At 35.7% G+C, this 21,349-nt stretch overlaps 2 protein-coding genes across 4 annotated transcripts; one reads left to right on the top strand and one right to left on the bottom strand.

The window, feature by feature from the left end:
* Positions 1-1,515: 1,515 nt before the first annotated feature.
* Positions 1,516-7,166, bottom strand: LOC107723687 (rho-related GTP-binding protein RhoE-like). The gene is made up of 5 exons (XM_016532397.1): positions 6,788-7,166; positions 6,564-6,651; positions 3,853-3,962; positions 2,761-2,889; positions 1,516-2,246 (listed from the first exon to the last, which is right to left on the bottom strand). The coding sequence occupies exons 1-5, from the start codon at positions 6,893-6,895 to the stop codon at positions 2,001-2,003; spliced, it is 681 nt and encodes a 226-aa protein (XP_016387883.1). The 5' UTR covers positions 6,896-7,166; the 3' UTR covers positions 1,516-2,000.
* A 7,685-nt stretch (positions 7,167-14,851) lies between these two features.
* LOC107723693 (methylmalonic aciduria and homocystinuria type D homolog, mitochondrial-like) lies at positions 14,852-20,196 on the top strand. Of its 3 annotated transcripts, XM_016532404.1 has the most exons (9): positions 15,396-15,473; positions 15,571-15,609; positions 15,779-15,917; positions 16,121-16,286; positions 16,323-16,338; positions 17,300-17,408; positions 17,736-17,866; positions 18,384-18,470; positions 18,556-20,196. In XM_016532404.1, the coding sequence occupies exons 1-9, from the start codon at positions 15,459-15,461 to the stop codon at positions 18,748-18,750; spliced, it is 897 nt and encodes a 298-aa protein (XP_016387890.1). In that variant the 5' UTR covers positions 15,396-15,458; the 3' UTR covers positions 18,751-20,196. The 3 variants fall into 3 exon arrangements, with proteins under 3 accessions (XP_016387891.1, XP_016387890.1, XP_016387889.1); XM_016532405.1 differs by lacking the exon at positions 15,396-15,473 and adding an exon at positions 14,852-14,925 and having other exon boundaries at positions 16,121-16,338; XM_016532403.1 differs by having other exon boundaries at positions 16,121-16,338.
* The last annotated feature ends 1,153 nt before the right edge of the window (positions 20,197-21,349 follow it).

Genomic DNA, 21,349 nt, shown 5'->3' on the forward strand with positions numbered 1-21,349 from the left:
TGTTTTTAGCGTGAATGTTGGCTCCGGCCTTCACCAGCAGTTTGACAGACTGACTGAAGCCGTGCCACGCAGCCTCATGTAACGCCGTGTTCCCATCCTGAGAAAAATATAGAAAATATAACCGCTGTAACACAGCTCTCCTTTGCGTTTGTAATGTCAAATGCGATACATAAAGGAAACATAAAAAAAACAATGGCTGTTCATTATTTTTATACACAAATTTCATTTTTATTTTAAAGGGGTCATATGATGCTTTTTTAAAGATCATTAATTTGTGTATTTGGTGTAACAGAATGTGTTGACACATGCTTTAATGTTAAAAACACATTATTTTTCAAATACTGTACATTATTGTAGTTCCTCTATGCCCCGCCTCTCTCAAACCAGTCGTTTTCTACAAAGCCCCTCCTTCCGACAAGCTCAGTATGCTCTGATTGGCCAGCTGACCCAGTGCATTGTGATTGGCCGAACACCGCAAGCACTCGTCGGAAATGTAACGCCCCTTTCCATAATCTCGAGCTTCAGCTTTCAACATAAATGTAAAGACAGTAAATAATGTCGTTAGTTTTACCATCAGTTCAAGCCCGAAAGGGCAACAGAGTCGCGTGACAGACACAGTAATGATGCAGTACACAAGCCACGGTTAAGACAGCTGACTCCACTGTGATGTGACCCTGTCTCTCTCTCACGCGCGCGCGCACACACACACACACACACACGACGGCGATATTCTACACTGCGCAAAATTCCGCATTTGAACAGTCAATAACAAATACTTAAACTATTAAGAAAACATACTTACATCTGCAAGGTCGGAATTGACCTTTTTTTTTTTTAAATAGCCTTTGCACAGCCAGCCTTGTAGGCTACTCTCCTAGGTTCACAAAACTGTCGTGACCCCTTTAAATAAACAAATCACAATCCGTGATACACTGATACATATAGGCCTATCAGTATAGCCATTATTATACTCTTGCTTTTGTTAACAAACATTAATAAGGTCCCCATTGACTTCCATAGTCATAGTTCCATACTATGGAAGTCATTCAATGGCTACCAGCAACTGTTTGGTCACCAAAATTCTTCAAAATATCTTCTTTTGTGGAGAAAAATGTAAGTCATAGAGGTTTGGAATAACTTGAGGGTGAGTAAATGATGACAGAATTTAAATTTTTGGGTGAACTATTCCAAAAGTTATTTTAAAGAAAGAATACAGGCAAACTCTAAAATCCTCATACTTAAAGGATTTTAGAAAGTTTTTATTCTATATGGCAGTGATGGGCAAACTTGGCCCTTCCAGGCCACTTTCCTGCAGATATTTGATCCAACCTTGATAAAACTCACCTGCCTGTAGCTTTCTAGTAGTCTTGAAGACAATGATTAGCTGGTTCAGGTGTGTTTGATTAGAGTTGGAGCTAAACTCTGAAGGAAAGTGACCTGGAAGGGCCAAGTTTGCCCACCCCGCTATATGGTTTTTGGGATTTATTTGTATATAATGATGTGAGTTAACAACAGTTTTCGACAGGTATGCTTCATTTATTGACTCATATTAATATCTCATAGAAAAAAAATACGTAAATGTATATCTGTGACATTATTTGACACTTTTTGGTGCAGTCAGGTCTGATTGTACAGGACTAAAGTTAGCAGCACTGACCATGCGTTAATCCAAGTTAGTTACATCCATAAACTGGGGTATGTTGCAATAAAATATTATAACAAAACAAAATCCAGAGGAAATTCTTCTTTGGACAGCTTCTACAAAGTTATAAGTGCTCATTTGGCAGTACATGTGTTTTATTATGTTCTGAGGTGCTTTTAAATGGGGAGAATAGACTGCATCATCATTAATACATGTCACTGATTCAGTCGTACATATTGTGATTATAGTGAAGTGCAAAATATTTCCCTTCAGTTCATGTCCCATGAATTCCCCAGTTGAGTTTTAGAAAGAATCCTGATAGCAGAAGGAATGCATGCAGATGAAACAGCTTCTGAAATCACATGACTGTGCAGATTTTTGCCTTGGTCTTGTGTAGACGTGACACTGAGACCAACTCAGGCCTGTTAGATACATGTGAAGTCCTCTTGGTGGCTCTGCTGGACTTGATGCGCTTCACATTCTTGTTGCTTTTACCGATGCAAGCCAGTGTGGCTATGTGAAAAATGTCCCTCACGCTGTTCTCTGACTGCTGCGCTGAGCACTCGATGTAAGGAGCCGAGATCAGCTTGGCCATGTTTGAACCCTAAAACAAATAGTCAAAAATGACTATATACTTAAATACTAAATACTTGATTTCCAGTCATCTAATGCAGAGGTCATCAACAGGAGGACCCCTAGGGGGTCTGCCGTGTTACTGCAGGCGATCTGCTAATCAACGTTAGATTTAATGTTCATTTTAAAAAACTAATATAAGCTAAGATAATTTCAAAGCTAAAGTTTAGCTAAATGTTTCTTTTGAAATGTATCAAGTGAATTTACAATGTACAAGTATATGATTGTGTGCAACAATGATTATTTTAATGGTTTGCAAGCTAAGAATCTTAAAGTAAAAATACATGAATATGCAACTATGCATGGTATTATCGCCCAGGTTTAAAATCCAGTAGTGCCAAGAGGTCCTTGGTTAAAGATACTTTAGCTACTTCAAATACTATGCTACGGATCTAATTGCATTATTTTCTAGTACAAGCTTTTGAAATTATATGTTGTATCTGGGGTTTTTTTTTCATTAAAGGTATAAAATATTCTTTACTCACCTGGTCATACGATGAAGGAATGTCATTGGACAGCTGCACAAATGTGGCCAGGTCTGCACGCAGGTCTGACTTGCATCCAACCAAAAGTACTTTAGTATTGGGACAGAATTCTTCGATTTCTCCCTTCCACTAAAGGATTTAAAACATAGTGTTAGATTGATGACAATCTTAAAAGCATACGTATTTTACAAAAATTCTAATATATAACTTTTTGTTATTGTTAACTAAAACTTTTTAAAAATATATATTTTTTTGTAGTAAAGCAAAATATAAAGTATAAATATTTGAGGGAAAACATAAAAATGAGAAATGTTGCCTTGGCAACTAACTTAAAATACGTTTAAGATGGAAGTATTAAAATAAAAACTGAAAATCTAAAAATAAACCCTAAATCTAAATATTAAAAAAATAACATGTTTGAATATATATTGCAATGTTATTAAAATAAATAATATCATATCATAATATCAGTAAAAATAAGTGTTAGCCTAAAATTCATTTCGAAGGCCATAATATAATTATTTATTTTTTTCAAGTAATCTTCTGTATAATACTGGATTGAGCTGTTTATTTGGAAAATGACAGGCCCCACAAATTCCTTCCTACATTGTTTATATGACATCCAGTGATTCTAAACCATGTTTGTTATCTCAGCACCCATAAAAATCTGATTGCATGATTGTTCTTCATGACTCCATGACATGACCAGATACCAACACACATTTATTTTTTATTATTACATTTTTTCCTTCTAGCCAGTGGAGAACCCTAGCATACAGTATAGTGACTGCAGTCCTAGAATCACTCCTGATGACATCAGCTTAGAGTTGGCACAGATCACTATAGTCACTATAGCATTCTGCGGCACAAAGGCTCTCTGATTCTGAGACCCAACGTAAACAAGCTCTTACTGGCTGTCGTCCTCCCACACATTCCCCCTCTCCTTCACTGGACTCTTCTCTCAGATGTCTGGACTTTTGTTCTCATTGCTACAAAGACGGGGCTTGTGAGAATATCCCAACCACAATTCAGAGCTACAACAGTTTATAAACATTCAGCGTCGATGAACAAATGTCTTTAAAATCAGCTTACCTTCTTTAGCACATTCTCCAGAGTCTCCGGTCGACCGATATCAAAACAGATGAGAACTGCATCAGCGTCTGGGTAAGAGAGGGGGCGCACGTTGTCATAGTATGGAGACCCTGCAAATAGACACAAAAACACTGTACTAATAAATAAATGATTACTTAACATAAACGAATAAATCTGTACAATAATAGTAAGGCAAGGCAAGGCAAGTTTATTTATATAGCACATTTCATACACAATGGTAATTCAAAGTGCTTTACATAAAAGAAAAGAAAATAATAATAAAAAATAATCACAACAATAAAACAAGGAATTTAAAAACTTTGAAAATGATTTAAAAATTAGTACAAAGGAAAAAACGGATAAGTTAAGCAGCGTGTTAGTGTGATGTATTTATGCAGCTGAATTGTTTAGGTATATTGCTATTAGATTTATTCCACTTTGCTGAACCGTTGCAATTAATTCTTATTTATATTCACAATCTATCAAACTCTTTAACAGCCTGTATACAATTTTATTATACATTTTTGCTTTATATTATAGATTTAATTTGTCTTTTTTTAATTTTAATTTTATTTTGAGTTTTAAAAGATTTTATGTGCTTTTGTCATTTTAGTTATTTTTAATATTTCTGTTTAGCTTTAATATATTTTTATTCCAGTTTTAGTACTTCAAATGATTTATTATTTAAAAACTTTGAAAATGATTTAAAAATTAGTACAAAGGAAAAAACGGATAAGTTAAGCAGCGTGTTAGTGTGATGTATTTATGCAGCTGAATTGTTTAGGTATATTGCTATTAGATTTATTCCACTTTGCTGAACCGTTGCAATTAACTCTTATTTATATTCACAATCTATCAAACTCTTTAACAGCCTGTATACAATTTTATTATACATTTTTGCTTTATATTATAGATTAATTTGTCTTTTTTTAATTTTAATTTTATTTTGAGTTTTAAAAGATTTTATGTGCTTTTGTCATTTTAGTTATTTTTAATATTTCTGTTTAGCTTTAATATATTTTTATTCCAGTTTTAGTACTTCAAATGATTTATTTCAGGTTAGTTGCCAAGGCAGCATTTCCAAGTTTTTTTTATGTTTAGGTTTTTTATCTAATATATTAATTTTATTTAAGTTTTATTTCAATTACCAAAATCTATTTTTAATAATTTTAGGGGTTTTTAAAATAAATAAATTATAAATAAAACAAAAATAATAAATAAAAGCTTCTGGCAGACATGGCTACTCAGTGCAGTGTGTCAGAATCCATGTATATCTGTCCTGGAAAGTCATCAGTGAGGCGTATTTTTTTCTTTCTTTTCTTTTATGTTCATTTATAGCATGCATTTTGTAGCACAACATCCCCATAAATTACAAACACTACTGTCATTTGACAGTAAAAATATTTGAATAAAGTCTAATAATTAAAAGTGGAAACTAAATCATATTTTTCCTTATCTATTTATTTATTGAAAGTGTCACTGTGAGTAAAATCTTCTAAGGACATTGTGTTCGACTGATACTGGTTGATTTTATGTGGGGGTCCCCGTGCAAGTCACTGTCCCGCTATAGGAAGACAGCACATGTACTCATGATTCAAGCCCAGTAAATTAGGTTACAGTGCTATTCTGGGAGGTGAGTGTTGAATCTGCTCTAGAAAGTTTGTAGGGCTTGAAATGAGTTCAAACCTCAGATCATTAGCCATCATTACTGAAATATTTAAAGGTCTCATTTTAAAATGTCTGGCCATTCTGATAAAAGGATGGTGAGCAGCTTCATGGGTTGCTCACAAAAACATAGATGAGGAGGCAAAAGATGATAACTGTAAATTCAGATTACATATATAAACAGATTTCACAATATACAAACAACTGTGTTGTAAGAAATGGTGCTACATTCAAATACTACCTACATATCTGTAGTTTATTTTGAGAATAGTATTACCTAACATTAACAACATTCATCTGAGTCATTCTAGAAGTGTGGGAGACAAGAGTGAGTCTGCTGTGAGAACATCATGGGCAATCCGTGGTGAGTCTGTATCAACTGGATTGGGCTAGTTTACTGTACCCTCTTAAAAATAAAGCTTACAGAAGCAAACACAGATTTACAGCTTGATTCAGTTGAAGTCCCACAAAAACTTCAACCATGGAAATTAATATGCTGATAGTGCAACATGAAGAGCTTATATTAAACTGTTTAACTGAACTGTAGATAACTCAATATGTCCTTATAAACATTGCTTTTGATAAGGAAAACCTGAACCCAAGTCGAAACTAAAACCTTCATTTTTGTAGCTATGTTAATAAAATATGAAAATTGTCCATTATCACTAACCTTTAAATGTTTGCTCCTTCGCTTAACTGCTCAGTCTTCTTCAACCTCATCATCCCACATATGCACGATTTATACTTATGAATTTCATTCGCCTACAGATGAATCATATAACTCTAACAAAAATCTCTGTGGTCCTCACCCAGTCCCAGTCCACCAGAAATGGGAGGAGGTTCATGGCCTTTAGAAAACTCCATCACATAGATAGCCCACAAAGCCCAAAACCTCAAAAAAATGCATTACAGCTTTTATAACGACTAAGAAATACATATGTGAATGTGTGTGGAGGCATACGATGGAGGCTTGGATAAAAATCTCTAATTTAATGTCCTCAAAGACATCAAATTAGTTTACATCAAATGGCTTTTCCTCCTCTTACCTGAAGTATCCCAAAGACTGAGCTCAACTCTCAATGTGTCCACCTCAAAACTGGCTGTGTAGTTCTCAAACACTGTAGGAACATAGTTCTGTGAGAGAAAAAGCAAACGTTTGATATTTAACTAAACAAAACTATTAACTCAGGGCTAAAACATACCGTAAGTTTTGCATCCATGACATTAAAAATCGAAATAAAGTTCATAGTCGTGACTTTTCTCTACAAACCTCTGGAAAGGAGTCTTTGGCAAAAACATTTAACAAAGACGTCTTCCCACACTGAGTGTCCCCGACCACAACTATTTTACATTTCAAATCGTGATGGTGATCCATCATGGACTAATTGAACCTCATCTTCATTCACTGTTGCTGAACATCAACCGGTTGACCTCGAGTCTGCAGTCTGTCCATGTTACAGTATGAGAGAAATAGTCCAGTACTCTCTGTTCAAAGTGCTCTAAGTTGTCCTCAGCGCTCTTCAGGTTGTGATAAAGGTGAGTTATGTGTAAAGCTGAACCTCGGCTCTCAGTACAGGCGTGAGGCGCATCCTCTGTCCGCTGCGCTGAGAAGTAAAGCGCTTCACCCGCGTTGCTCTGGACTCTGTGTGTGAAACATCCACATACTTGTGTGATGAGCGCAGCGCGAGACCGCCCCTCGCGTCAGCTCACATTCCAGCGCGCTCCAACGCGAGAAAGAGACAAACGCTGCTAAAGAGATGTGATTTTGTCAATAACATAAGAGAACACAGAGGTAGTTATAGACATAGCATACGACTGGGATGTGATCGATTAAACAGCCAGTAGCCTAAATATTAAACTTTTAACTAAAAACTGTTAGTTACACTTCTATCCGTGTGGTCCATAAGAGAAGCCTCGCCAAGGCAACTTTTATTTTATCAAAAATTAAGACAGTAATATTATGAAATAGCCTACTATTACAATTTAAAATAACTGTTTGCACTTGAATATATTTCAAAATGTAATTTATTCTCGTGTTGGCAAAGCTACATTTTCAACAGTCTACTCCAGCCTGCAGTTTCACATGATCTTTCATAAATTATCTAATATGCTGATTTTCTTGCTCAAGAAATATTTATTCTTATTATCAATGATGAAAACAGTTGTGCTGCTAAATATTTTTGTGAAAACCGTTATTTATTTATTTATCGGTTTGTTTGTTTATTCATTCATTCATTAATGCATGCATTCACTCACTCGCTCACTCACAGTTAAAGGGATAGTTCACCCAAAAATGAATATTCTGTCATTAATTACTCACCCTCATGTCGTTCCAAACCCGTAAGACCTTCCTTCATCTTCAGAACACAAATTAAGATATTTTTGATGAAATCCGAGAGCTCTCTGACCCTGCATAAACAGCAATGCAACTGAAATGTTCCCAGGCCCAGAAATGTATAAGGACATCGTTAAAATAGTCCATGTGATGTCGGTGGTTCAACCGTAATTTTATGAAGCTACGAGAATACTTTTTGGGTGCAAAGAAAACAAAAAAAAGAGACTTTATTCAACAATTCTTTTCCCCCGCATCACCGTCCTCCGCCATTATCGAGAGTACCATAACGCATGCGCGTGCTGCTGCTGACGTAGAACACACATACGCTGTGCTTTGTTTACAAGCAGAGGAAAGCAATCTACATGCGTTGCTGTACTCTCATTAATGGCGGTGGACTGTCCCAGAAGAGAAGTCGTCGCCGAATAAAGTCATTATTTTTGTTTTCTTTGTGCACAAAAAGTATTCTCGTAGCTTCATAAAATTACATCTGAACCAATGAAGTCACATGAACTATTTTAACGATGTCCTTACTACCTTTCTGGGCCTTAAATGTGTCAGTTCTGTTGCTGTCTATGCAGGGTCAGAAAGCTCTCAGATTTCATCAAAAATATCTTAAATTGTGTTCCGAAGATGAATGAAGGTCTTACAGGTTTGGAAATACATGAGGGTAAGTAATTAATGACAGAATTTTCATTTTTTGGTGAACTATCCCTTTTAAGGCTTCGTCTTCTTTTCCTAATTTCTGCAAATAACTTTCTAAATTGAAATGTAATAGTAATTCATTATGACTCAACACTGAAATTTCAGTAACTGTCTTGATTTTAAATGCTAACCAAATTATAGGATGATGTCAGGTAAAAGAGGCCTTTGTTTATAATGATGGTTTTGCACAGACTCATTGGCCCATTTTGAACCCACGCATTTTGAATTTTGATATTTAAATGACTCCTGGGCTGATTTTTGAGAGTACACATTTTAATACGGTTCTAGATTTTTTTTTAGCAAAATCTGGCAAATTTTGCCTGAATTAACCTTAGTCTATAAAATATATTCATCAACAGACTCTGAGAAAACGCATGGAGACAAGAAAACGTTCCGAAACCCTTGGTAGTGTATTTCAGAGAGCAGTTTGTAAGGGTGTAATTCTCTAGACAAATTACAATTAGAAGGAATTTTAGTCAGTCTATTTACAACAGATATGGTAAATTATGTACATTTTGTTTTGGTTGAATTTTATGTCAAATATCAACAATCACAAAAGCCTCAGTCCAGCTATGATAGTATTTACAACAATGAAATAAAGTTGAAAATAGGTTGAATGTCCTATGATCTTATGATATGTTCTGACCCAATTAATATGATAAATCTGTACTTCCTAAAGTATCGTTTGTCCCAAAGGATACTCACCGTGAGGTCAATATGCAAGATATTTTAAAATAAAACAGCCATGAAGGGACTTTTCAAACTTATAGGGAGGGTAAGCTTTTGATGAAATGTGAGAAGAATGTCTTGTGGTTGGTTTGTCCTCTTTTCTCAACAGTTTCGCAATATTGTTGGCTCCCCACGCCTGCGTCTTAACACAAAAATCACATGAATCATTTGTTTTGTCTTTTCACTCTGGTCTAAAACATGCTCATAATAAGCAGTAACAATGAAATCATATTCCCTTTTTCATTTAACAGAGTCATTTGCACATATTCATTTATACTGTTCTTTTTATACTGTTCTATATTTTAATAATAATCTGAAGAAAAAAACGTGTTAATCTCATATTCCACAAAAAAAAAAAAAAAAAAAAACAGTAAAAGAACAGAATTTACACATCAGACCATGCCTTTTTTTGTTGTTTTGTTTTTTTGTTATCCTTTTATATGCTGAAAATGTTAGTGAGGACCCTCCTGTTTTTCTGTGTCAGCAGCATTTAGGAGCACAACCCAGAGCAGGAATGTTCTCATGTTGGAGAACAGCCAGAGCAAGAAGCTGCTCCATGACTGAATGAATACCACATCCTCACAGTCAACCAACAAGAACTGTCTCCTTCCTGGATCATTTACAAATCATGATAAATACTTGTGAAATGCTTTTAGGAATACTGATCACATATGGAAACACTTGATTATTATTTTTCCACTTCAACTTGTGATTTTACTAACCTTCCGACCGAGTAGTTAAAGATGTATGATTCTTTGTCTTCAGAGCAAACCGTTATTGGCACAATACTTGTTTTTATTTTATTAAATACAGCTCTGATCATTGTATATAGCAACAGAACTGCTAGCATGTTCCCATGTGATGAAGAGTATCTGTATTCATGTCTGTCAGCATCACTGTCTGCATGTTTGTGTCATTTCCTTTTCTGTCCCTAGAAACCCTATTGGCCCCAGCTGGTGTAGCTTTTTGCTGACTGAGCAGAAATACCACATGTGCTTTACACAGAACTGAAAAATCTGAGAGGTAGCAGTCGCTCACTGTGTGTAGAAACATATGGATCTGATAACACCATTTTTCGAAGAAGTTATTCGCAACCCCCTCTGGACCACCGGAATATAGAATAACAAACTGTGTGAGACTGAGGAATGTGAAAGTTAAACATCAGGCATTGGCCTCTTCTGTTACAAGGCAGCTCCTCACCTGATAAAAGAGCTCTCCGGTTTTAGATTGAGCCACCGAGGAGGGAAAGACTCTGAGATGGAGGAAATTTGCCAGAAATCTCTTGTTCCCACCACAGAGACATGAAACAAACTAAAATAACTACAGTGTAGTCAAGGACAGTCTAGAAGAAGGGGGAATATATTTAGATTGTGACCATTTCTCATATGAGTGATTGAAAGTTTGTGGCAAAGCCCAGGGTCATCATGTATGTTTTTCTTTCTTTCTTTTTTTAGGGTGCACCAGTCGCTGTCCTAGATTTGTGCTCCAGGCAAGATTAAACATAACCAAAGAAAAAATATAAACACTTGCAGTACAAAACAATAGTGTGGTACATTCGTCTTCGTTTAGTGTGCAACAGGACCCGGGTTTATAATATATATGACATATTATTTCAACGTAATACAATTTTGTAACATGTTATATTGCAATATATTAGTACATACTGTATATATAGTGCAGTAATTGTGCAAACTAATCTAGAATGTTATATTATGTGACAACCTTTTGTTTTTCTTAAAAATGAAGCGAAAACAGTTTTAACTTTAGCATTCCATGTAGCTACTATATGTGAAAGAAGCGTTAAAATACAAATAGAGAACGATCTGCCCTGTTTTCATCTAACACAGTATCTTCTGCGTCACGTAACAGAATCAAATGTAACATTGATTGGAAAAAATTTACTTATATTCCCAGAAAATATGGGTGAATCCTGAACCTTGCAAAATACATTTCAAAGCAGCATATCTGTCAAGCAGCAAATATTTTATTCATTTAATATATTTATAATGCATTTCTAAAATAAATAAAAGTTTTTCTCATATGGTACTGTGTCACCATTATTTACTATTAGTTGCAGGACCAACATGGCTCTCACAATGTGAGCCAGTGCCAGGGGGTATAAGGAAGCATTGAAAAGATGAAAGCTTTCGTTTTGTGGTAAGATAGCACACCTATCACACATGAGAAAACAAGTCTTATCAACTAAAATCACACCACCACTGGTACCTTTTTCATGCTCTAATAAATGGTTTTTGCCTCTGGCTAATAGTATGTTGCAATGCACAGAAAGCAGGTATCTCTGAGCCGACCGGTTCATCTAGTGTGATATGGAAAAGGACAGCATGCAGTGGCTTGTTGTAACTCAGGATGTTTTGTCTTTGAAACCCCAGTGATGAACAATTTCTCATAGTTTATATATATAACCCATTCATGTGTCTTCTCCACTGCTTGTAAAGATGGCAAATATCAACTGCTGTATGTATTTGGTAATCCTGCAGTTGAATCACTGTAGAATCTGTCAGCCATTCCAATCCTTCAGTCACACATTCTTGGGGAACAACAACTTGGATCATTACTTGGTGTTCTCAAACACCACTACAGCTTCCAGTAATGAGTAATGAAATAATGTATTCTCCATGATTCCAAACAACAATCAACAGGAATCAAAGAATAATTATTGATTGCTAATTGTACTGAAAATTAAATTGTGGAGTTAAAAAAAATAATAAAAATTGCTATTTACTCACCCTTATGTTGTTTCGAACATGTATGAATTTCCTTTTTTTCTGTTGAACACAAAAGAAGATATTTGGAAGAATATTGATAACCAAACACACTGACTTCCATTGTATTTTTTACCATTTGTGTTCAACAGAAGAAAGAAAGTCATACAGGCTTGGAACCACTGATGACAGAATTTTCACTTTTTGAGTGATCTCTTTAATAACAATGTAATATTGTTGCAGGATGTTCGTCCTGTTGACAATTGTTGCTGATTGTTTTGTACATTGTAATAGGATTTTTTTTTTTCTTACCAGAATGCCATAAGATAATATACAGGCTAAAATGTACAAATTCACGCTGCTCATCTGGGTAACTTCCATGTCTATCACACAGCAGACACAATCTCTCTGAGATTTCCAACTGTATTTGTAGCTACTGTTTCACAGTACAAACACAACTGGCACCATCTTGTGTTTCAGTCATCATTTGTAGAGAAAATGCAAAAATATTAATAAATTAATTAATGATAATAAACTCCCTTTTTTACCCTAACATTTATGAATGTGTGTGTGTGTGTGTTTTTTTTTTATTTTTACATATTCATTTATTTATATAATTCCCAATGATATTTCCTCCTCCAATATGAAAATGAGGAGATGGTTGGTTTACCCCTGTTGGCTGATCCATTACAAAATGTACAGTTCAACTAAATACAATCTAATAATACAGAAGTTTTCCTGTGCATTTAAGTATGATTAATCCACACAGTTATCAGTGAATGAGAGCCATTGTAATGCTGGAAACGAAAAGGGCCCTCCAACTCCTCCTCAAATTGTTGCAAAAAAGTTGGAAGCACGCATTTCTCTAGACAGAGAGTCACTGTGGCATAGATGAAGATAAGAGTGATCTTCACTGGAATTAAGAGGCCTAGCCAAACACATTTATTAAAAAAAAAAGGATGACCTCATTCAAATTTAGATTTCAGAGAAAATCCTGCCACATTGCAGAATGGCTCTGTCTCTTTCTCATCTAACAGAAACACATTTCTCTTCAATCCAGTTTTGACGTAACCTAATTGAGAAGCTGTCAGGTACAGAATCATGTGCTGACACATGTGGAGAATGATTCATGGCTGTAGTTTTACAGAAGAGGAAATAACTTACTGTTCCCAAGGAAAAAGACAAAATCAGAGCCTGAAGATAGACATTTTAATTTTATCATGGTGGTTTATGATTTTAAGAAAGAGATACATGGAGGTAGTGAGCAATTTTACATATTTGAAAATTTGTTTGACCACATGTATATGCTTCACAATAAGGTTAGATTCAGTGTTATTAATGCTTTTGTTAATTTTATAGAATGTTTACAGAATTAACGTTCATTGATAAAAGTTTCCTCAGCACATGCATTTGGCACTGAAAGAACAAGACATCTTAGGATATATTTTGTGCTTTTATCATGAGAAATAAGGCAGGCAAGTGGCCAAGTGCCACTAAAAGAACATTGGGGGGAAACCTGAAGCTACTCTAATTCCATTACACCTCATTGGAGTAAGTGCAGTCAGTGCTGCAGTTTTTAACTGTGCCTTTGTTGAGGAGAAACCCTTTAGCTTTAGTACAGCTTTTAGATGTTCAGTTGCCACATGCTCATTGATAGGACTGACAAACGGTGCCTGGTAACGCAATTCAGTGCTTCAGGGTGACCTGAAATGTCCTCAGAGTTTCAGAAGAGCATGCAAGGCAGCGAAAGCCTTAATAGGCCTCGACAAAAGCCTTCTGTTCTTTACAGAAATGGGGACTGTTGCTGTTTTTAGTTTTCACAACTGACCCATGACGTATGAAAACGTGACAGATTTAAAAGGACCCAAAAGGGAAGACCATTAAAATGTCCACACGGTGGGACACTATTATGTTTGCTTATCTTTGCCTTATAGTTGTGTAAAAGTAATCAGAAAATCATGTACAGTTGCAATGCAGCAAATGTAATGTTCTTCAGTTTATTGTGCAGCTTACTTTTGCTATAAATACAACTGTGAAAGATGCAATACTAAATCACTCTTTCTTATTGTCATTGTTTGTGAACTTTGAAAGCATGCTGTTACTTCAGAAAAGCCATATTTTCCTTTAATATTATCAAGCTGGCTTTAGCAGAATAAAGGAAGAAATGCCAAGACAGTTTTAATAGACTATATAAATCACATTCTCCGGCTGGTTTTACACGCTTGGAAGAAATGGAAAAATCTATATAAATTTGTTTGGTTTTCAAATGTCAAGTTTTCTTCATGGCTGAAAGTAATGAGGTATATACCCAGTATGGTGCATGGCAGAAAATAGAGTAAGATAAATTGTTTTAAACATTGATGCTTTTATATAACGCTATATTCACATGGTTGTTTCTGTTACACCTCCAGTGCTTTCCCCACTAAGAAAAAAAAAAGCCTTATAGGTTCTATAATTTGTACTGCATGGGCATTTGGCCCATTAGCCTACACAAAGTCAAATATTTACTGTGCTGTCATTGCTTGCTTGAAAAATATGAAAATAATTAAATTATTGTAACGTAAAAATAAAACAATTAAATCAAAATAAAAAATCAAATCAAATCAAATAATAAAATAAATTAAAACAAAAAAGAGTCGGCTATAACTAATACCAGCAGATAAAAATTGTCTTTTAATTTTATTAAATTATCATTTTTTTATGGTTAAAGAGAGTGAATAGCTGTTATATGCTTGAATGGAACACAAGTCTCGAGCCCCAAGAAATGTTTTCTATGTTCTGCTGACATCTAGTGTATCTGTAAGGAATTTAATGGACGTTCTTGTGTTTGTCCTTTACAAGCTGCCGTTGTTACGTAATCAAAGGTTAACCAATAGCTTTTAGCAAGCTAACAGCTAACGTCAATCTCACAAAATTCAGGTAATCACATATAAATTTATTACATTTGAATATCGTTACTGACTATCCACAAATAGAGTTCCAGATAATGCGAAACACAGCATACTCTCAGCATTTTTCGACTGATTATTAAATGTAACCTCAACTTTAGTTTAGCCTATGGGCTAGTGAGACATGCATACATATTAAGAAATGTGTCATTAACTGTTTACTTGTATTCAATCTGTTGTTACATGTGTTAGATTCATTTTTAGACGAATGAATTAGTTTTGTATAGTAGTTATATTTGTTTTTGTGTAACTTAGCTTTATTGTCCCTTTATGACCTTTATGTTTCTTTTGGTTAAAAACACGACAGAAGCTGCTTTATTACACCTGACATGTTTCTAACAATCATGTTGTTATTGTTTAGTCCTCAGCAATAAGAGGAAATGTTTCATATGAGGAAATGTTTTTTCAGATGATCTAACAAAACGTGCATTTTCTTTAAAGCGCCTTTACTGGGCTGTTTAGCTCTTCTGTAAACAAAGTTTTGGACATATTTTGCAATCATCCATGTTTTCTTGTGAGGTGCCTAATTAACATCTGCATTTGTTGTGTGTAAATAATTTTTCTTTATTTTAATAAGCATTCGCTATATTAATGCTTTGTTTTTTTCCACCCACAGGTGAACTGTAAACAAGAGAAGCCCAACAGGATGACCATTGTGAGTGTATTGTAATTGTTTTGTATTATGCAAGGTGGATCTATGTAAACGCAACACAATCTAACATCATATATGAAAAGCTATTCTCATTTACATCTTTTTTGTTTACATTTTTGATGTTTACATCCACTTTATAAGCGGTATGTAAGTGCTTGCTGTGTTTTGTCAGGTGCTCTGCAGCAGAGCTCGGCTGGTGACATACCTGCCAGGGCTTCACGTTCTAGTTCATCGTGTTGTTGGAGCCAGGACTTTCTCCGGGGCGTCCGGCTCAGATGAGACACACCTTCACAGCAGTACCCCTGACACTGGTAAATGAGTGTATTCCTCTGTAGAATACTGAATCAACTGTTAGCGTCCAGTATAATAGTTGATGGCAATACATTTACAAATAGCCCGTATGTAAAATATGCTGTAATCAAGTCTAATAACAACATTTGCTCTTGTATTTATAGTTGATTGTGTTTTCACAAGGTGTTTTCTAATGATGTGTGCTTGATATTTCTGTGAATAGCACAAAGGACAGTGTGGCCGGACGAGACCATGGGCCCGTTCGGACCTCAGGATAAACGTTTCCAGTTGCTGGGTAACATGGGTTTTGACTGTCATTTGGAGGATCCAGTGGAGCAGAGGACCTCACCGATCCACGGCGTGATGCCAGACGTGCTCACTGCTCAGTCCAGCAGCGAGAGGCACAACTTCATCCTGGCCCAGTTCATCAATGAGCTTCATGTATGATGCTTTCAGAGTCATTTGATTTGACAGAATAAACAAATAAGTAGTAAAATAATAATTTTATTAATGGTTGTGAAGTTATTAAGGATCATAATCACTTAGCAATGTGAATTTGAAAAACAAAAGACTGTGCAATCATTAAGTTATTTATTTATTTATTTTTGCTATTGCTTGCTCATAAGTGTTATCTCATAATAAATGTAAACTCACTATTTATATTAAAATTTAAAATATTATGTGATTTCTTTAGGTTTTTGAGAGTAGTTTCTTTTGCTAATCGAGGCTGAATCAAAAATACAGGAAAAAAAGTAATAATGGTGAAATATTATAAAAAATTTTAATAACTTTTTAATATTTTTTTTACTATTTGAAAGTTTTTTTAAATGTAATTTATTCCTGTGATGCAAAGCTGAATTTTCAGCAGCAATTACTCCAGTCTTCATTCTCACAAGATCCTTCAGAAATCATTCTAATATGCTGATTTGCGGCTCAAGAAACATTTCTTATTATCAATGTTGGAAAAAGTTGTTCTGTTTAATATATGTGACCCTGGAGCACAAAACCAGTCATAAGTAGCACGGGTATATTTGTAGAAATAGACAACAATACATTGTATGGGTCATAATTATCGATTTTTCTTTTATGCCAAAAATGATTAGGATATTAAGTAAAGATCGTATTCCATGAAGATATTTTGTAAATTTACTACCGTAAATATATCAAAACTTAATTTTTGATTAGTAATATGCATTGCTAAGAACTTCATTTGGACAGCTTTAAAGGCAATTTTCTCAATATTTAGATTTTTTTTTGCACCCTCACAATCCAGATTTTCAAATAGTTTATCTCGGCCAAATATTGTCTTATCCTAACAAACCATACATCAATGGAAAGCTTAAATTTTGACAAAAACATACCAACCCAAATTTTCCTCTGTGTTTCTATATGTTTTTTTTAGGAAAGTGATAACACATCCACAGAACAGAACGTGGATAAAGCAGAGCACTTCTTCAATCATTCCAGTGTGGAGTGTGCCATTCAGTCTTGCCCTGAATTGATAAAAAAAGGTCTGTATGTTGTTGTTTTAGAGCATTTGAGTTGATCAGATTTAACATGGACTGCTATAAAGCACTGTGACTTTCTGCTTGATGTTATTGGCAGTTAGGGTAAGCTCATTTGTAATGGTTCAATGTGAAATGTGACCACAAGAGGGTAGCATTTCCATCTGCATTTTAGGCACTGAATGGTGGTGGTGTTCTATATCCCAAAATGTAACAGTGTTATAGTATGTAATAATTACTGTGCAGATATTTTTATTTTCTTTTTCTGTAGTATAGCTATCCTGTGGTTATTGTTCATTAATGTGTGCGTTCCCTGTTCTTCATCTAATTCAGATTTTGAGTCCATGTTCCCTGAGGCCCCGTCGACCGGCATGATGGTGGTCACAGTGACTCAGAAAACACAGAACGACATGACGGCCTGGACTGAGCAAGTGGACCAGGAGAGAGAAGAGCTGCTCGCTAAAGTGAGTTGATCTAGATATGTAATAATATTATTATAAACATCATGTATCATATATAATATGATTTCTGTACACACCATGCCGAACTGCAGCTGCTGTCACTTAGTATCAACATATCCTGATTAATTCATTATATTTAGCCCTTCTCTGTGGCTTTGTATTGTCCTTGGGCAAGTTATGTGGCTTTAGATAAAAAAAAAAAAAAAAAACTCCCTCAGAACGTGTGTGTACGAGAGGCAGAGCTTTGTGACTCAGCAGTTCATGCCTTCGGCTCTCTGTGTTATTTACCGTCTGCTTCACATCACTGTGGAGTTCCTGTCTAATTGGCGTGGAGCCACGCTGTAGGAATGCTGTAGGCACTGTATTATTCTCATGCTGTTGTTTGTTTGTGAGCTGCTGCATTCAAAAAGTAAAGGTAAAGGTTTATAACTAAGCATGTGCCAAAACAGAGTGAACAGAACTGAATGGAAGCTCCATGGTTAAAGCCATTCATTATTGTTGATAATTGTGGTGTATGCAGTTTGTTTCAGGTGCAAAGGAGATATGCCATGCTCTCCGAACAGAAGGATTCTGGGCTGATTTCATTGACCCATCGTCTGGACTTGCAGTAAGTGAAATAAATGTCTACTAAACTTTTTCAATCTAAAAACATTCAATCCCTATGCATTTGTATTGCATTTCTCTCTCCTCAGTTCTTTGGTTCATACACAAACAACACGCTCTTTGAAACGGATGAAAGGTATCGCCATTTAGGTTTTCAGATCGAGGACCTGGGCTGTTGTAAAGTGATTCGGCACGTCATGTGGGGGACGCACGTTTTTGTGGGCACACTTTTCACCACAGCGCCACCCAACAGTCAGATCATGAAGAAGCTACAAGGGAACTAAAGTTAATTAGTTAAAGATGCTGAGTCGGCTTGGGAACACTATTAATATCAAAACCAATCCTCACCTTGAGATGATTAGCACAATCAAAACACACTTACATCCCATAACGCACTTAGTGAAGTTGCCCAGTGGCTGCTGCTGCTGCTGGAAATTTGTATTTATTTTTGTAGATCAAAAAGCACTTTTGGTGGGACTTTTATTTTGGGTGCGTGTGCTACAGAGGGAAGTTCTGTGTCACATGTCCAGCATCTTTCAGTCTCTCTCTTCCTCTATGTTGCCTTTCTTCTACCACAGACCTCAATGGAACTAAAATGTGACAGCTAAAAATTTTCACACCATTGCTCCATTGTTTGTGTGAACAGTTTGGACCTGATGACCTTCACATAAAACCATCCCATAATCTAAATGGTTGAGCTACCAAGATATAAGGCCTTCATCACTCAGTAGTGACATGCATTTCATGTAACTAGTAAATGCAACTAGAGTTAGACTGATAATTGGTTTGACAGATTTTTTTATACTCTATTGAAGTAAAAAAAAAAAAAAAAAAAATAATACTGACCCCAAACTTTTGAACGGTAGTATATGTGTAAATATAAGTAGATGCATCTTATGTTTTTATGGGTGTAGGCTGCTGTTAATTTATTTGTATCACAAAAAACACATTATTTCTGTGCATGTAGTTGTGTCAATAAAAAAAGTTCAGTGAATTATCTTTCTGGATTTTAGTCTCTAACCTATATGGTGGATGTTTTGGCCTTATTAGCCTGAAGGGATCAAAGCTGGCAGCTGCTGTTGTCAATGTCTCACGGGTGTCATTAGAATTCATTCAGACGCACAACAAATGGACTATAAACATTCTTCTTTAAACTCTGACACTACTATTATTGTAGACAGTTCTTCTCTCTCCATTAGCACATGCCTGTGCTTTTGAATCATGTAGCCCTTACAGCTGATCTCTCCTTGACGGAAAGTCACACAAAAATTCTATAAAGGCTATAAAGTGTTTATTTATTTAAATATTTTGCATTATATTAGATATGATCGTTTGCTTACATTGTTTTTCAGTCCTTCATAGAAAATCTTATTGCAAACAATTTTTATTGTGAGTGCATTGAATCCGTATATACTGTACTATGGTTTTCTTCCTGTGGTAACCAGCATCTGATCTCGTTTAAGATATTTAACAAAATCCTGTCATGATGTGTGTGGTAATCAAAGAGTGCGGTTGATCAGAGCCGGGCTGTGTGTGGATGGTGACATGTTTTAGAGACAGCAGTCATCACCACATTGACATGGCTATCAATTAGATGTAATTGTCCTGCTAAAACTGGGTTCATCCTCTTTGTTCGTTGGTTAAGTTCACTCTTTAACTGTTTCATTGAATTCAAACTGTCAAACTGAACAGCTCATTAACAATATGATTATAATGTCAGCTTGTCCTTTTATCACTCTAAAAGAACAGTGTTTAAATTTATAAATGAACTTTGTGTTGTTAGTAAGCGTCTGTTTCCATGTCTCAACTTCACACATTGTTTTAAAATTGCATAGCATTGTGTTTCATGTATATATACAGTGGGGAAAATATTTATTTGATCCCCTGCTGATTTTGTAAGTTTGCTCACTTACAAAGATATGAAGATTTTTATGGTAGGTTTATTTTAACGTATAGAGACCAACCAAAAAATCCAGAAAAAACACATTATATAAAGGTTAGAAATTGATTTGCATTTCAGTGAGTGAAATAAGTATTTGATCCCCAAGCAAAACATGACTTAGTACTTGGTGCAGAAACCCTTGTTGGAACGCACAGAAGCAAGACGTTTTTTGTAGTTGGTCACCAGGTTTGCACACATCTCAGGAGGGATTTTGGTCCACTCCTTTTTACAGATCCTCTCTAAATCCTTAAGGCTTCTTGGCTGGCGTTTGGCAACTCGAAGTTTCAGCTCCCACCACAGACTTTCTATAGGATTGAGGTCTGGAGACTGGCTAGGCCCCTCCATGACCTTAATGTGCTTCTTCTTGAGCCATTCCTTTGTTGTCTTGGCGGTATGTTTCGGGTCATTGTTATGCTGGAAGACCCATCTTCAGTGTTCTGGCTGAGGGAAGGAGGTTCTCGTCCAAGATTTTACAGTACATGGCCCCGTCCATTTGCCCCTCAATGCGGTGAAGTCGTCCTGTACCCTTAGCAGAAAAACAGCCCCAAAGCATAATGTTTCCAACCTCCGTGCTTGACTGGTGTTCTTGGGGTCATAGTCAGCATTTCTCTCCCTCCAATCACGGCGAGTCGAGTTAATGCCAAAGAGCTCAATTTTGGTCTCATCTGACCACAGCACTTTCTCCCAAGCTTTCTCTGAATCATTCAGATGTTCTTTGGCAAACTTTAAACGGGCCTGTACATGTGCCTTCTTGAGCAGGATTTCAGTCCATTGCTGCGTAGGGTGTTACCAATGGTTTGCTTGGTGACTGTGGTCCCAACTGCCTTAAAGGGTTAGTTCACCCAAAAATAAAAATGAGGCTGCGTTTTACTCACCCCCGATGCATCCTAGATGTATATGACTTTCTTCTTTCAGACGAATCCAGTCGGAGTTATATTAAA

This window comes from Sinocyclocheilus rhinocerous, unplaced genomic scaffold (assembly GCF_001515625.1).
Source record: "Sinocyclocheilus rhinocerous isolate Xijiao unplaced genomic scaffold, SAMN03320098_v1.1 scaffold755, whole genome shotgun sequence".
NCBI lineage: Eukaryota > Metazoa > Chordata > Actinopteri > Cypriniformes > Cyprinidae > Sinocyclocheilus > Sinocyclocheilus rhinocerous.